Source organism: Pimephales promelas, chromosome 17, assembly GCF_988280905.1.
Source record: "Pimephales promelas chromosome 17, fPimPro1.hap1.1, whole genome shotgun sequence".
NCBI classification, from domain to species: domain Eukaryota; kingdom Metazoa; phylum Chordata; class Actinopteri; order Cypriniformes; family Leuciscidae; genus Pimephales; species Pimephales promelas.
The window spans coordinates 16,872,142-16,888,709 of NC_142785.1; the positions used below are offsets into that span (position 1 = coordinate 16,872,142).

Consider the following 16,568-nt stretch of genomic DNA (forward strand, 5'->3'; position numbering starts at 1 on the left):
ACTGTAAAACGGTAGGGGCCCCTATGACACATCTTCTGAAAGAGTACAGAATCTCCTTATCCAAACACATGCGAATAAGAAGCAGAAACAAGCGATATCATCATGCAAATGAAAAATAACATGTTTTATTTTTAAGTTTTAAAAGTTTTAAATGGCACATTTCAGCTTTAAATGGATACTTCAGGATTTAGCATTAAGCCTTGTATTAGTAAAAAACCTGTAGTATTTTCAAATTACCATGTTTCCCACCCTCTTATCCCCCTGAGACAAGAGATTTTTTGTCTGGAAAAATCCTCTGATGACGCAAAAATCGTCATTAGGGCATCGGAGGAGTTTTTGGCCAGAGGCTAAGGACTACAGTCAAAGTCCTTTTAGGCAAGTCCTGCCACTCGGCCGCCATCTTGGCATTGCCTCCGGGCAGCTATTTCGGACTAACAAGACTAGGCTCCTATCTAAATGAATGGGCAGAGAGTCAGAACTGCATTTTACTGGTCCCCAGGACATAAAAACTGCATGTATAGAAACACAAACTCAAAAAGTTTTATGACTTTGCCCCAAAATAAGGTTTAAAACGCCCTTTTCCCCACAGGTTATACTTTTACTATGCATGCTCAAGGGTTCTCGTCTCCGCTGTCGCAGACATCAACTGTGCGCGTGCGTAAGTAGAACCAGACGATAGGCTTAAATGTTTCCCGTCTTGACAGTTAAAAGCAGATGATTGGCTTTCCAGCTGGAGGGGTGGGGCATGTGCATACAACTGCCATCTTTGGCGCTACTGGTTTTCCCTATATAGTTGTATTGAGGATTTAGGAAGTGGCATGTCTCTATATAAATTGTCTCTCCTACAGTCAGTAGTAGGCTGTCTCGCATGTTCTCAACCCGCCCATACAGGGTGGGATCTCACTCACAGAATGTACACATAGTGTCAGCCATCTTTTTTTGGGGAAGCTAAGCTAGCAGGCTCTTATTCTGTGGAGAAAGCAGTAGTAGGGGTTACCATCCTCTTTTTCCAGGACGTGTCCGGGATTCAGCTTTTGCTTTCTGTAGTCGCCATTCATGGTTAACATGCACAGCTTTTGTTTCAGTCTAGCTGAATTCATTCCGATTTGTACATTTGTAAGTAGTTAAACAAGTGATCGGTTGATGTGCGTTTTAAAACTGCTTAGAAAATTCCCACTCCTCCGTGAGAGATGCGGGACCGCTGCGTCACTCATCGGTAATAACGTGGCCCTCACTCGTCCTGCTCGCCACAGTAAACACAATGAATGACGATTGTAGAACGCAAAAGCCAAATCCCGGACAGTTTTTGATTTCAAAACGCATTTTCGGCCAGAGTCATCACGGAGACTCACTAGTAGCCTAGACTTGTTGTTTAACTACTGCACTCTGTTACCGGTAGGCGTGGCCTCCTAGGGCAGCGAAGCAAGTGCATTCTGGGAGTTGTTGTCTTTCATCCACATAAGTAAAAAATACATTTTCTGGCTTTTCTCAGACTAGAAAGCTCCAAATTCAAAAATAATTTCACATTTATTCTACATAAATGACCCATTTTAAATACACATTCATTTTCCAGAGGTGAAGTATGAAGTGGTGCCAATTTGATATGATAATAAGCATTACTCCAAGATCTATTTTGCCTATTGTTCTATAAACGTGACGCACCCATAAATATCCTGAAACGCTGACCCATCAGTAAGCCTCACAGCAGAGATGCAAGCAGATCCTACAAGAGAGTTATTTATGATTCAGTGGCTATAACCCCATCTAACATCATAACAGCTCAGTTAAAACGGATGTGTCCACACATTTACCGCTTGTCATCGTCCTGATGATGCTTTAGCTTTGGGAAAAAGGCACAGAAAAAAAAAAACAGCCATTCTAGCAGGATGATCCATCACCCCGAGGACTAATACACTGGTAATAATCTACATGAGCATTTTAAGCCGTGCATCATTAAGGGTTTCGCTTAATTGCTGTTGCTTAAGATCCTTTGATTTTTGACAGCTTTGAGAAAATGTGACTTCATGCATTAAACTGGAGGTGGAGGCTGTATTTCATGCTGTTCACACAGTTTCTGCTTGCCTGAGGTCAGAATGTCCTACTCTGTCTCAAGAGAACAGCTGAGCCCCTCAAATAGTTATAAAAGTTATAACAGCCTGCAAGGTCAAACAAAAAATAATACAAATCTCGAAATAAAGCCATGTGAAATGCAAGGGACTTTAAGCAACTGTTCCCTATGGAATGGCAACTAGTGTCCGGAAATAAACTGTTAACTGCCATATCACTAAGCAACAATAAAGAGGACGACATAATGGATCATTAAATCATTTGACAAAGTACAAAAGCATGTCATGTACAAAAAAAAAGGCAAGATAAGGCTTGATTTTTGCATTAAATGATATACAGATTCAAATAAAAAGTCCCATAACTATTAAAAAAAAAACATTTATTTATCTATTCTGTCACGTATTAACGACTGAGTTATAGGTCTCATAGGGCCAAATTCATAATGTTTAAAAGTGAAGAAAATTGTGCCTACCAATCGCTTTTCATTATGCTTCTATTTCTTGATTGCATTAATTGACTTATTTCTGTTTTATTTTGTCCACTAAATTTCATTTCAAGACAGGCCTGTTTCATGTCGTATGATGAAAAATACAATAAACACAGTTATATGTTAACGAAATATTATTACAATTAATAATAAACTATTTGAATGTTTTTTTTTAAATTGTATTGTATTGCTGTGATGCAAAGCTGAATTTTCAGCAGCTTCAGTGTCCAATGATCCTTCAGAACAACAGCATTTATTTTAAATATAAATTTTAAATATAAATATGTATTTTTTTTAACAATTGTTTTCCATGGTATTTTTAGGAGAAATAAGTGAGACAAAGTTTTAGCTTGAAATATATAACTAGAGCCTCATTAAGACTCCTGAGCTGTGAATGAGGAACCGCTGAGAAATGAAACATTCCTCTGGAGTTCTTGTTAGTAGTGCAGAGGTTTACGTTTTTTCACTTACTGAAGTGTCTTCCACTGCATAATTAGCACTTTTATTTCTCCATCTCTGTTTTCGTGTCAGCACCGATGTCAACACTTCATTGACCAAACTCAATAACATGTCATTGAATTTGCACTGTAAGAGCTCTGAGGATCTCATCTCTGCAGCATCTCTCCCCTCTGATTCAACACATTAAAGAATGAAATGCTGCTCTATTTATAGCCTTGGGACCAAGGACATATGAAACTTTAATGTGCTTTCTCAGGCACAAGAGTGGTCCAGTAATACCCGCATCCTGACTCCATCATCCTTGCATCTTAAGTGGGAATTGAAAAATGAGAGGTTATATAAACATGGACAGCCACTGGGTTTTGGGGAAGAGCTGTGTGTGTGTTTTATTAGAGTGATGTGGTGGCCGTAGCTTTAAGACGTCACCCATGAGGCCAGCACTTCAGAAACCACAGGGTATGATGATAAATTAAGTGTCTGATAGACTGATAGATGGCCAGGTTCATTCAGTGTGTTGTGTCATAGTGTAGTCTAGTCATCCAATCATATTTCGTTTTGCACGTTTTATAATCCACCAATCGCAGGCTTTCATCTAGCATTGACCAGCATTAAACACAAATGGCCAAATACAAAAGTCCCTCATCTTAAAGGATTAACGTGTTCATCCGCATGCATTTATTTGACGATGGCAGTGATGCCATTAACTTTGGCTTTGGATTTCATCCACAAGTGTTTCATGAAAGGCTCCATCGCTGCATCATGTTTCCCGTTTATTATTCATTAGGATGAATGCAACAAAGCAATCCCTCTCTTTCCTCATGCTCCAGAGCGGTGGAGGGCTGCTGAGGGTCTTTTTCAGCTCAATGAGGGTGTTGTGGCGCTCATGGAGTGGCCCACCAGAGAATGTCGAGGATGAAGATGGCCATTGTCTGCGGTCTCATGTGTTCACTCTGTCCATTGTTGTCTGGTCATGTGAGGATGCCAGTGGATGTCGTCATTGTGTGGCCTTTGTGAGGAGTAGAGTTGTAGAGTTTCTATCCATCCATCCATCCATCCATCCATTCATCTGTTTGAACATCAGCCAAGAAAGGTCTACATCGTTTCAAGCCACAAACACTTCAAGGGCCCTATTTTAACGATCTGAAACGCAAGTACAGTAGCAAGCGCAAAGCGCAAGTAATGGCTCTTTCAGACTGCACGATTTTCAAAGTAGTCGGGTCGCTGCTCTTTTCACACTGCATGACTATCTTGGCCAGCATTCAGTCGCTGCTGTGTTCACACTGGACGATGGATCGGCGACAGAAGGTTTCACACTGCATGACTTTAGAAAAATCGCCGACAGACTCTGTCTACCACGCTGCACGCAAACTACATTTCACAACAAACACGCGTGAGATATGAAAAGGAAACAACGCGCGACACCACACGTGCAAGACCGGAGTTCTCACGTGAGACTTTTTTTTTCGACCCGGTTGTGGTACAGCTGGTGAAACAGACACGAGTGCTCCTGCCAAATTTCTACAAATTTTTCTTCCATTTATTGTCTCCAAATAGACCCAGAAGAAGCTTTTTTTGTTGAAACAATGCCATATCATGTTGATATGTGATCTATAACTCCTCCCCGAACTCCCTGCTGCTCTGTATCTTGCTCTCTCACTGGCTGCCGGTGATCGCCGATGTAGTTTTCAGTCAAAACACTTTTCACACAGCAGGATTTTGAATCGCCGACAGGTCCAGATATTTAGCATGCCAAATATCTCACGGGCGTCGGCGACTCGTCGGTGATTCTCTCAGTTCGCGTCTTTGTTCATTCACACTGCGTGATTGTCACTCGCGTGAACGAGCGCCGATTTGCCTGTGATTTCGGGCATTTGTCGGCGATTTCTCAAAACCTGTCGGCGAGCCAAAATCGTGGCTAAAATCATGCAGTCTGAACTCGGCATAACTTTGTGGGCGGGTCTTGGGCGCTGTTGCTATTTTACCGGTGGGATAAATGACTCTTGCGCCAGGCACAAGTTTAAAAGGGGTTGGTCTGAAGTAGCTTCATTATTCATAGGTGTGGTTTGGGCGTAACAGAAACAAACCAATAAGAGTGTCAAATCACATTCCCTTTAAGAGTATGATGAACGAGGTGCGCTTGTTCCATGGCGCAATTCTATTTTAACACTGCATTTACCAGGCGCGCTTCAGCATCGGTTCACAGCCGAGGAGATCGATGTTCTCGTCAGGGCCGTAAAAGAAAGAGAAGGGACATTGGGGATGGGACAAAACAACCCAAATTAGCTTCAGTTAAACATGCATATAATAATTTGGGTAAATGTGTACGTTTTATGCCTATTTTTCCCATCGTCATGGACACAACAATGATTTCCTGTGTAGCGATGCATCTGTGTAGCGTATGCGCGTTGTTCACACTGGCCAAGCATGCGCGCTTAAAATAGCATCTTAATGTACGCGCAACGCGCCACTGACTTTAGACCAGTTTTTTTCTGGTCATTGGCGCAATGGTTTTCTGGAACTGCAAAATAGCACCAGGGGTTGTTTGCGCCTCCTTTTTGCGCCGACCCGCCCAAGGAGCACAAGTTCATTTCCTAGTTTACCGACGTGCATCTGTGGAGGAAAAAAGTCCGCTTTGTGTGGGTACAAAATATGAATGATAAATGTGTCGGTGTATAAAGTCATTTGCACAGGGTGCACGATAGGGCCTCAAGTCTCTTCAAACTGCCTAAGCACTCTTATTACATAAGACTTCAATAACCTTCAACATCAAAGTAAACTTCCAGGCAAGGCTTTGTCAAACCAACATTCAAAGCTTGACTTGATGAACTCCCTGTAGTTATATCTGGAGGTGTCAGAAGGTCTGAAATCTGTGTGATGTCTACCACTTACTGTGAATATGTAAGTGTCACATTCCTAATGCCACAAAAGCAAATAATCTCCAATAGGCTGACATCCGGTATAAGAATGATGTCACGTTTTGGAAACATGACAGACGGAGTGAACGGCATTGTGAGGGGGAGGGTGGGATGTAGAACTTCACTGATAGTTTCCCCTTTTGTAATGGAAGCTAGTGACCAGATTAGCCAACTGAGACAAAACCCATCTCTCTCTCTCTCTCCACGCTCTGAAATTTCAATCCAGCGCCGACCTGAGGTCAGTCACAGAGTCCAGCTGATGACATAATCCGGGCTCCTCCTATGGGAGTGCGCTATAGGCTTGCAAAACAAACGCTAAAGCTGCTCTAAGCCAATAGCGTGCGCTTTAGGCTCAGGGTGCGTTGAAGACGGGTCAGTGCGCTGGAGCTGGACAGGAGACCATGTCCACTAGCCTTGGATACTGCATTACACAAACCTGCTACTCCTGCCTAAAGGAGTCCAAGAGAGGACAACGTTCGTCCAGCTGGTATGTGTTGTGGTTTCTGTCCTTGTGTTTAATCTCCTGTAGGCTTAGGCTTTCGCATTACCAGTGGTTTTTGTAGTCTGTTCTGAACAATGAAAGCCAGAGAGAGTATCTATTCTCATTAGTGAAACAGATGCGATGACCTTGTGACTGATAAATAATGAGTCTGTGTTAATGAAACGCTTCATTGCTTCATCCTTGGAATAATTCTGCTATTGTCTTCCCAGAAATGTAATTATTGATTTCTTTGTGGATTAGTGATGCAATTTATTTTAGGACAATTAAAGGCAATAGTGGATGTTATTGATGCAAGTATAATGGGAATATGGAGATTTGTATGTATTTGTTGTATAAGTATATAGGTATAGGCTTCTTAATGTAAGTTACATGAGTAAGCCCCATAACCACAATAACTCCAATCATGGATAGAGATTTCAATAGCACTCTTTTGGCAGATGGAGGATCCCCCATGCCTACAAGTCAGCCCATTCAAATGTCCTTACAAGGAGAAAAGACCAAATTTAACATTCCTAGTGTATAGCAACTGAGTTTCCGGTGCATGACTGTGTGTCCGGATCTTTGATGATGATTCTAGATGACAAGTTATTAGTGCTGCTTGAGTTGTCATTCACTAATGCAAGCCAACATGTCCTTATATATGCTGTAATTGTAAAAGTTTGGACACATTTCTTGAGATGACTATTTATGTTTAAAGGAGTAGTTCACTTTTAAAAAAACTTTTGCGGATAATTTACTCACCCCCATGTCAGCCAAGATGTCCATGTCTTTCTTTCTTCAGTCAAAAAGAAATTAAGGTTTTTGATGAAAACATTCCAGGATTTTTCTCCATATAATGCACTTTACTGGTAACCAAACAGTTCAAGGTCCAAAAGACAGTTTCAGTGCAAACTGCAAACTGTTCAAAGGGCTTTAAATGATTCCAGATGATGAATAAGGGTCTTATCAAGCGAAACGATCGCTCATTTAAAAATAAATAACAAAGTTTAAGTTTTATAAGCTCAAATGCTCGCCTTGTGACAATCCTGTTCAAACTCAAAATTAACAAATCTTTTTTTTGAGTCAATTCGTTCATTTTGTTCATTGAATGAACCAAATGACTCAAAAAAGATTCGTTCATTTTGATGAACGAGTTCGAACTGGAGAGTCACAAACGTGCACCATAGAACAGAGCAAGGGGAACATTTGAGCTTATAAAACTTAAATTTCGTTATTCATTTTTTTTAAATGACCAATCTTTTCGCTTGATAAGACCCTTATTCATCGTCTGAAATTATCAGCAAAATTTATTTTAAAAGTGAACTACTCCTTTAAATGCTTCGTTTTGTATACACATGTAAATTGTAAGTGTAAAGTGTAATAATATTAATACTTCTATTTAACACTGTTATTCAATATATTAATATTAATAAATATTATACTATTAGTAGTAATAATGAAGAATTAGATTTGTGTCCAAACTTTTGACCGGTACTTTACAGAATTTCATGCCATCTGTGAGTTTTTGGCATGCTCAGAAAGATGTGCTGTTAGTCCATTAAGCCTGAGATTACTGACTTTCCCCCCACAGAGAATCAAAATTGTGAGCAGTTTGGCATTTTGATCCTCTTAAGGTTTTTAGGTGTAATTTGAGTTACAGCACACTACACTGTGTCCTTGAATTAATTTTGTAGTTATAAATGTCCTTGATGATATTCTTAAATGCGACATTGCTTCTTGGAAAAATCTCATAACAAGGTTACGTCAGTGGTGGAATTATTTGTGCTTGTATGGTGACTTAAAGTATGCATTCACAAAGCTTTTTATTTTTCTCACAACACGTCAATAGGTAATATTTTACCAATGTAATAATAATTAACGTCGATAAACAAATACAATTATTTATTTTACATAAAAATAAGCCTAGTTTTTGTGATATTTAATGTTTCTTTTTTAACATATTTAGTAAAAAAAATAATATTTCTTCTTTTCTTTCTTCTGTTGAACAGAAAAGAAGATATTTTAAATAATGTTGGTTATCAAACAGTTCTAAGTGACAACTTCAAACCCATAACACTTTCGTTCATCTTCAGAACACAAATGAAGATTGTTTTGATGAAATTCGAGAGTTTTCTGACCCTCCATTGACAATCTATGCAACTACCACTTTGAAAGTTCATGCAGAGATCTTAAAATGAATTCATATGAATTGAGCGGTTTAGTCCAATATTTTCTGAAGAGACTCAGTCACTTTATATGATGAACAGATTTAATAAAGGCTTTTATTCACATTGATTGAAGCTTGAGCTTCAGTTTACTACTGATGTGTGAGTTGATGAATGTGTATATGTTCAAGGAGTAGTTCACTTAAAAAAAAAAAAAAAAAAAAAAACTAAGACTAAAAGAAATTAAGGTTTTTGATGAAAACATTCCATCATTTTCTCCATATAATGGACTTCATTGGGAACCAAACGGTTCAAGGTCCAAATGAGAGTTTCAGTGCAGCTTCAAAGAGCTTTAAACGACAACAGACGATGAATAAGGGTCTTATCTAGGACCCTTCAAGTCATGACTCGAAAAAAGACTTGTTCATTTTGACGAACGAGTTTGAACAGGAGAGTCACGAACGCTCATCACAGAACAAAGCAAGGCGAGCATTTGTGCTTATAAAACATAAACTTTTTTATTAAAATGACCGATCGTTTCACTAGATAAAACCCTTATAGAGTGCCGAAGTGATGACGTCACTTTGTAGGACAACTCGGAAGCTAGCGGCGCATGGGTTTCCTCGGTCGAAAAGCAATGCATTTTCCCCATAGACTTTTGGAAAATCGCAAAAAATAAGATCTGTGTTTAACAAAGGGTTGTGACCCTTACACGTTTTGTCTAGCAAGATAAACTTTACAAGTTAATCCAAAATTTATACATTTTGAAGCCTATATAAAGATTTTATAAAACACAATCAGACACAATAAAGTTTAAAAAAACACAAGCAGGTTATAACTGTGTGTTCTATGTCAGAGATCAAAACGTGAAAATATTTAGAGGCTCTGTTTACCACAGACCTTATTTCAGGCGATTTAGCAAAAACCCATTCAAAAATCCCATAGCCTTTAGAGCGAGGGAACCATAATGCTAAAATGCTAACTCACTTCCGCGTTTTGGCCTACAGAGTGACGTCGTAACTTTGGCACTCTATTCTGGTGCCGTTTAAAGCCCTTTGAAGTCAATGGAGGGACAGAAAGCTCTCAGATTTCATCCAAAATATCTTCATTTGTTCCAAAGATGAACAAAAATGTTACGGATTTAGAACAACATAAGGATGAGTAATTAATTAATGACAGAAATTTCATTTTTGGGTGACCTAAGTATGACATATTTGACATTTATTTTATTGAGGAGATATATATTTCTTTGAAGCGTGTTTTGGTGAGAGTTTAAAAATGACTTTATTGTGTTACTGTAGCTGTGTGGGTGTGTAAAGAGAGCTGAGATGCTCTACATTAACATCTCACAGCTACACTGGAAAATGAACAAACCAATAAACCTTATTCTTAGTCTCTTAGACCTTCTGGTTGGGAATCGGAATTGTGAACTCCTTGTGAAATGAAACTAACGAGTGACAAAGTTTTTGCCTTTTCATTGTGTAGTTGAAAGCATCAAAGTGCTCCACGAGTAATTCTCAGCAGAGATAATATAGTGTAGCAGTGAGACAGTAGCGGGTGTCAAAGCGCTCCTCCCTAACGTAGGCGAGCTCTTGTTATCTTGAGTTTTTGTACTGAGAACGCATAGTGCAGGCGAGAGATAAAACGAGAAATGATTCAGCGCTGGGAGCTACACTATAAGGGTCTGCCTATGAATCATTCATTCAGAAGCTCTCTGGTGGTTGAGAATTGAGAAGAGCTCGCTCATCTATAACGCTCCATCTGAAGAGACACGGGAGGACGTCTCCCTTATGGTGCCTTCATCTCTCTTTCTACGCTGTGTGTTTGCAGACCGGTTTTAGCTGACTGGGCAGGTAATGTGTCTGCCTTCTGCTCCCACAGCCATTCTCTGTCTTTTTCTCTCTCTTTCTTTTAAGTTCATTCATTCGCATCTCCCTATAGAGCTGGAGTGAATGAACAGGGCCACCTCGGCGCCAGGGTTTAGGGTTTGTGTTTGAATTGCTAAATCTTCTCAATTCATATGTCTAGTTTACTGTACCAGACACATTTTTTGAGCCTAAAAAGGGCCACTTTTTTTTGTAAGCCAACAATTTGTAAGTGAAAGAATGCGCTGAACATTCAGGAAATTGTCAAAGTCAAATTTGGGTGGTCAAACATTGTTGAGTATAATCGACTATATTGATTATAGAAGTTTGTAAAGTTTTTATTCAAATTTATTATTCATTGGCAATCGAGTCGACAAACTTGTATTTCCCATAAAACTACTTACATGAAACTTACACTATCTTAACTGTGATGACATTTGCCATGATACTGGCCTCGTTGAATACGGTCAACAGAGAGTTTTTACCATTCTAGTCCAATTGACACTTCCTGGGTGTCACAATTTTAAAAAAATGTTTACATTATGGTAAACATTAAAAAAAAAATCATGCAGTAACAGGACTGAATGCAAAAATGTTGTACTGAAATATAAATGTAATATATTACAACATAGTTATGATATTGTTATATGCTGTAATTTTTGGGTTGAGGGAAGAAGGAGGTTGGGAAAGCGCAAATCACCACTGTATTAACGGGGGGGGGGGGGGGGGTTGGGGGGCATGTGTTATGTTTAAAAGTAGGTAATTTTAATGTTAAGTTAATCTGATGTTAGGTATTAGTTTATCAAACAACTTCACACGACAAAAGCATTGTTTTTGTGCCTAATGGTTTTAAAAATGTCATCAAGAAATGTAATATAATCACATATTTTTGCCAGAAAGATCTATGTACATTTGTCATTATAGAGTGTAACAGTTCTGAAATGTCACCGAAATTCCAATATTTATTTTTTCATACAAACAATTTCAAGTGAAATATGAAAAAGGTATTAAACATACATGATTAATATTTTAGTATTTAGTTAAGTTGCTAGTTCGACAATTAACATGCAGTAAACAGTAAATCTGTGCTTGCTTAATTATCTTGCAAAATGTTAGCATAATATACAATATACAATACATAGATTTTACATATAATATTGGTTTGCATTGTATTTAATAGTCTAATGTGTACTTACAGCATACTTACCTAGGAAACTACCTGGGTAACGGTTAGGTTTATTACTCAGTTATTATCATTAATATAAGTAGTATGTATATGTGGATCATCAGGACTGTAAATTAAATTGCTACCGAATATTGAAAAATCTTTTAATAAGCCGTAATTAACGTTTTATGACGTTGTTTGTTTCCCATCTGTGGACTGAAGAGGCTAGAGGCTGAATGCTAGTCATGCTAGTTTTCATTTAGGGCTGCAAGCTGTTTCGTTGATTCGGTCTTCTACAGGTTTCAATGATGACTGTGTTTTCTTCGGATTTATTTCAGAGCTGAAAGAGAAATTATTTGAGGTGGGTTTGATAGTGCTGTGTGTTGATTACATGATAAAAAGCAATACATGAAAATATGGTGATTGCAATTTGTAGTCTTCTAAATTTGAAAGTATGAATCAACCGGAACAATTGCAAATGTAGTCAAGCAGTTGATGATTAAACAAATCAAAACAACAAAAACGTACTTATTTAATCCTAGGGTCTAAACGTCAGTGTGGCAGACAATAAATCACATACATTGCTGAGATCAGAGCCAAATGCAGAATTTAAATTGGGCTCTTTTTTATATTGTACCATACAGTATAACCAACTAGAATCTAGTTGAATGTTATTCCACACCCACTGAATCATACTTCCATTGCACTTTCATCAATTCTCATCATGGGTAAAGTAACCCAGTTCTCTAAAAAAGCCCTTCTCTGCTCTGCCCTGCGGCACATCCTGCAAGTCAATAGTGGCAGTGTTTACTATTAGTGTGGTAAAGTTCAGTATTGACCTGGATAAAGGTCGGACTGGGAATTTCCTCTTAGTGTTAACATTTTTGACCTTTGCTGTGCATTAATCTGTAGTCACTGCTAGAATCACACATTTCAGAAAACTTTATTCCAAATATTGAATCTCTTGAAGACTCTATGACTTTACAAGCACTGTTTTCTTTCCTGTGTCTACATCAACAATGTCTTGACACTAAAGAAAAATGATCGAAGTTTTAATAGTAAACGACTGTAAAAAATGCAACAGTAAAAACCTGCAAATTGGTTACCAGTAAGTTTCTTTACCACATACAGTGAAAAATGAATAGAATTGAACGAACGAATCTTGTTGGACAGTTCATGTAATCTTACTATACTGTTATCGTACAAATTTCGCTTTGAAAAAGACATCTTATAATTTACACAGTAGAAAAACAAATTGACATTCCCAGAATTCTCTGTGTGATATTTCACATTTAATGGTTTTTTTTTTTTTTTTCGTTTAAATAACTATTTTTACTTCAGTTATGTACATTAGGGTTTTATTATACTTGTGTTTTTAACAATTTAATTTAGAGTCATGTGAGTTACTATGATGGTGTTTTGCATCTGTGAGCATATATCTATACACTGGCCTAGATTATGATTAGTATTTACCTCACCTTATGAAAAAGATGAATTTAGATTTGTCAAAATGGCTTTCTCTTTGCCATCTGTATTTTAAAGTTCTCAATATTTTATAAAGAAAAGAAGAAAAAAAGATTAAGCAATTTAATATATTAACATTATTTGACTTAAAAACATTTTTTCAAGGTGAATCTGTAAATCTTAAAATATTGCTACTGTAGTTCTGGCAACCACAGACAGTGGTGGAGGAAGTACTGAATCTCAGTACTTAAGTAAAAGTACAAATACCCAGATAAATATTTACTTTAGTAAAAGTAGAAGTAACACAATGACAACCATACTTAAGTAAAAAGTAAAAAGTACTTTATTTTAAATGTACTTTAAGTATTAAAAGTAAAAGTACTTGCATAACAATTTATTATTTTAATGTCTATTTTCTAATGATTAATAAAACATTTAATTCTAACTCATTCAACCTAATAGCCTACTCCTATAATGATGTTCAATAATGATGGAAAAAAATGTCACCATTTCTGAAACAAGCTTGCAATTAGGCAATATCATGCTTATCCTTACTATATGTTAATAACTATGTTTGGCAGTAAACGCGATTCATTTATGGTGTAATTCTGAACCTCTTGGCTTGCCATAATCCTAACCAAACCAAACATATATTACACACGGTGTGTTTCCTATGCACGTAAAAACAATTTTGCGTATGAGTTGCATGATAAACACACTGCATGTGAGACGCATTTAGTGTGACCGGGTTGATATACTGTATCTATGGCAACCAAACGTCACTGGTGAGACAAACGTGCAACGAACGGATGGTCAGGTTACGTTTTGGCAGGGGAAAAACTGATCAGAAAATGTAACGAAAATGTAACAGAAGTTGTAGAAATGTAGTGGAGTAGAAAGTAAAATAATTGCTGCGAAATGTAACGAAGTAAAAGTAAAAAGTAGGCACTATTTATTGTACTTAAGTAAAGTAAAGATACGTGAAAAATGTACTTAAGTAAAGTAACGAAGTATTTGTACTTCGTTACATTCCACCACTGACCACAGATTATGCTTTTTGCTGTAAATTTCACAGATTGTTTACAGTATAGCCAGATGAAGGTGGTATCATTTGAGCATTTGATTGTACAGAAATTTGCATACACCCTTGAATACGAGATGAGTCACCAATATTTTTGTTTTAAATGTGTATATGCTAAAAAAAAATCATTTTCTCCACTTTCAGGTTGACAAAATAAGTCAAATAGTTATCCGTTTCTGTTCTTTCTCCCAACATCTCTATCTGTCTCATTGTGTCTCTCAGGAAATAAATCCCTGGACAGTGGCATTGCCGAGATGGAGGAACTTCCAGTTCCCCAGAGCATCAAAATCAGCAACATCACATGCGACTCCTTTAAAATCTGCTGGGATATGGACTCCAGGTCCAAGGAACGCATCACACACTACTTCATTGACCTCAACAAGAAAGAAAACAAGAATGCTAACAAGTTCAAACACAAGGTGTGTGTCTGCAGACACTATATTTACCTGTCCCTTCACAGCCTGGCCTGTTGTGTGCAAAAGCTGATCTTTAATAGCATGTGTTTGTAGAAAAAGAAATGTTTCTTTCATTAGTCTCATTTATTATCTTTCTTCTCTAGGACGTCCCAACCAAACTGGTTGCGAAAGCAGTTCCTCTGCCCATGACAGTGCGAGGACACTGGTTTCTGAGTCCACGCACCGAGTACACTGTGGCCGTTCAGACCGCATCCAAACAGGGCGATGGAGATTACGCCGTGTCGGAGTGGAGCGAGATCATTGAATTCTGTACAGCCGGTGAGATGCACATTAAAGTACGGTTTCCCAAATGTGGTTTCATGAGTTGATGAAAAGCTACTCAGACAGCAATATAGTGTCAGCCCTGATCCAGGCCACATCTGTTACATGCAGATTCAACACGTAGCAGACGCAGGCCAGATCTGGGCTGACGCTATGTTGCTGTGTGGGTAATAGTGAATTATATTGAATGTAAAATTAAAATAAATAATGGACTGCAAAATACAAGCTGCACAACTATGTACTGCAGCTTTAAGTTAAATATATTTAGCTTATATTTATTGCATATATTACTCCATTTTTAAGTTGCTATTTGCGGATATAAAACTTTTTTCTAATCTTTTTCTAAAAAGATTTCTAATCTCATTTAATTGAACATAATTTCGTCGGTTAACAGTTAATAATCGGTTAACGTCATTTGTCAGGAGACCCCGATGTGAATATCACGATGTGAGCATGCACGATTTCTAAACCGCAGAAACCACAACTTTTCCGTCAGCCTCATCAGAGTGCAATCTGAATACAGCATGCCTGAATCTAGCGAGAGAACAGAGCGGGTTTACTGTTATGAAAAAGCATGGGGAAAGGCACAGATCTAAGCAGAACAGTGTTTAGATGGTGCCTGAGGGGCCCGATGTTTACACATTTCGGGGAGATAAGCCTGTGAATGGCATACTAATATTAGACAATGAATAAGAAAATGGGTAAAGAGAATAGTCTTACATACTTTACGATATGGCCTCTAGAAACCTATTTAGGCTGTTATTGACTCATATTGACTATTCCAAAACATTTTTCCTCTCTTTTTTGTGCCTCCAGATTATTCCACTGTTCATCTCACACAGTTGATGGAGAAAGCTGAAGTCATCGCCGGCAGAATGCTGCGGTTCTCAGTCTTTTATCGAAATCAGAACAAGGAGTACTTTGACCATGCAAGGTGTGTGCGTCTACCAGGGTAACAATGCTAAATTACAAAAGAAACAGTCACGTGTATTTTGTTCTAAACCTTCCTTTCTGACTTTCTTTCTTCTGTGGAACACAAAAGATTCAATTCTGAAAAATATCCTGGCTGCTCTTTTCCATAAAATGAAAGTGGACTGGGTCTGTAAAAATCATTATTAAATTAAAATTGTTATTTATTGAAAATCTTCCCACTCTGTAAAATATCCAGCTTCAGGTTTGATGTCAGTGATGTGTGTCCATGAGACGTCAGAAGAAATGGCCATTACCTATTCACTTTTATTAGGTAATATTCTGGCCAATATATTCTTCAAAATGACCTTTTGAGTTCACTAAAGAAAGTCACACATGAGTGTGAGTAAATGACGGAATTTTCATTTCATATGAATATTCATTTTCACCATAATAAAAATTCCAAAACGATGATTTTTTTCTTTAAAACGTAGTTCTCTATGCGAATCATCGTTCTTTCTATCTTTGAATGTTCCTTTACGTAACCCCAGTGATTTAAATGACTTCAGTACTAATCTAATACTGTCCTTTATAGTATAATTTGATGAAAATACCCATTGCATCAGTCTTTATTGTAGAAAACTCAATTTGATGCATCAAAGGTGATATAATAAGTCTATAATGAGCTTTTCCATGAATAAAATGAATACGATTTTAGATGTAAGAGGCACCTTGGAATCAAATTAAATCCGTCTGAAAAGCCTCATTACAGT

At 37.7% G+C, this 16,568-nt stretch overlaps 1 protein-coding gene across 3 annotated transcripts in view; it reads left to right on the forward strand.

Annotated features, from left to right (window-relative positions):
* phyhiplb (phytanoyl-CoA 2-hydroxylase interacting protein-like b) overlaps window positions 1–16,568 on the forward strand; it is a 34,231-nt gene that overhangs the window by 12,780 nt on the left and 4,883 nt on the right. The window contains exons 1-4 of one of the 3 annotated variants that reach the window (XM_039653181.2): window positions 6,274–6,415; window positions 14,372–14,568; window positions 14,709–14,883; window positions 15,703–15,820. In XM_039653181.2, the coding sequence (XP_039509115.1) occupies window positions 14,404–14,568; window positions 14,709–14,883; window positions 15,703–15,820 (458 nt within the window). In that variant the 5' untranslated portion in view covers window positions 6,274–6,415; window positions 14,372–14,403. Of the gene's footprint in view, window positions 1–6,273; window positions 6,416–10,237; window positions 10,428–14,371; window positions 14,569–14,708; window positions 14,884–15,702; window positions 15,821–16,568 lie in introns of those variants that run through there. The other 2 variants (XM_039653182.2, XM_039653180.2) reach the window with 2 other exon arrangements.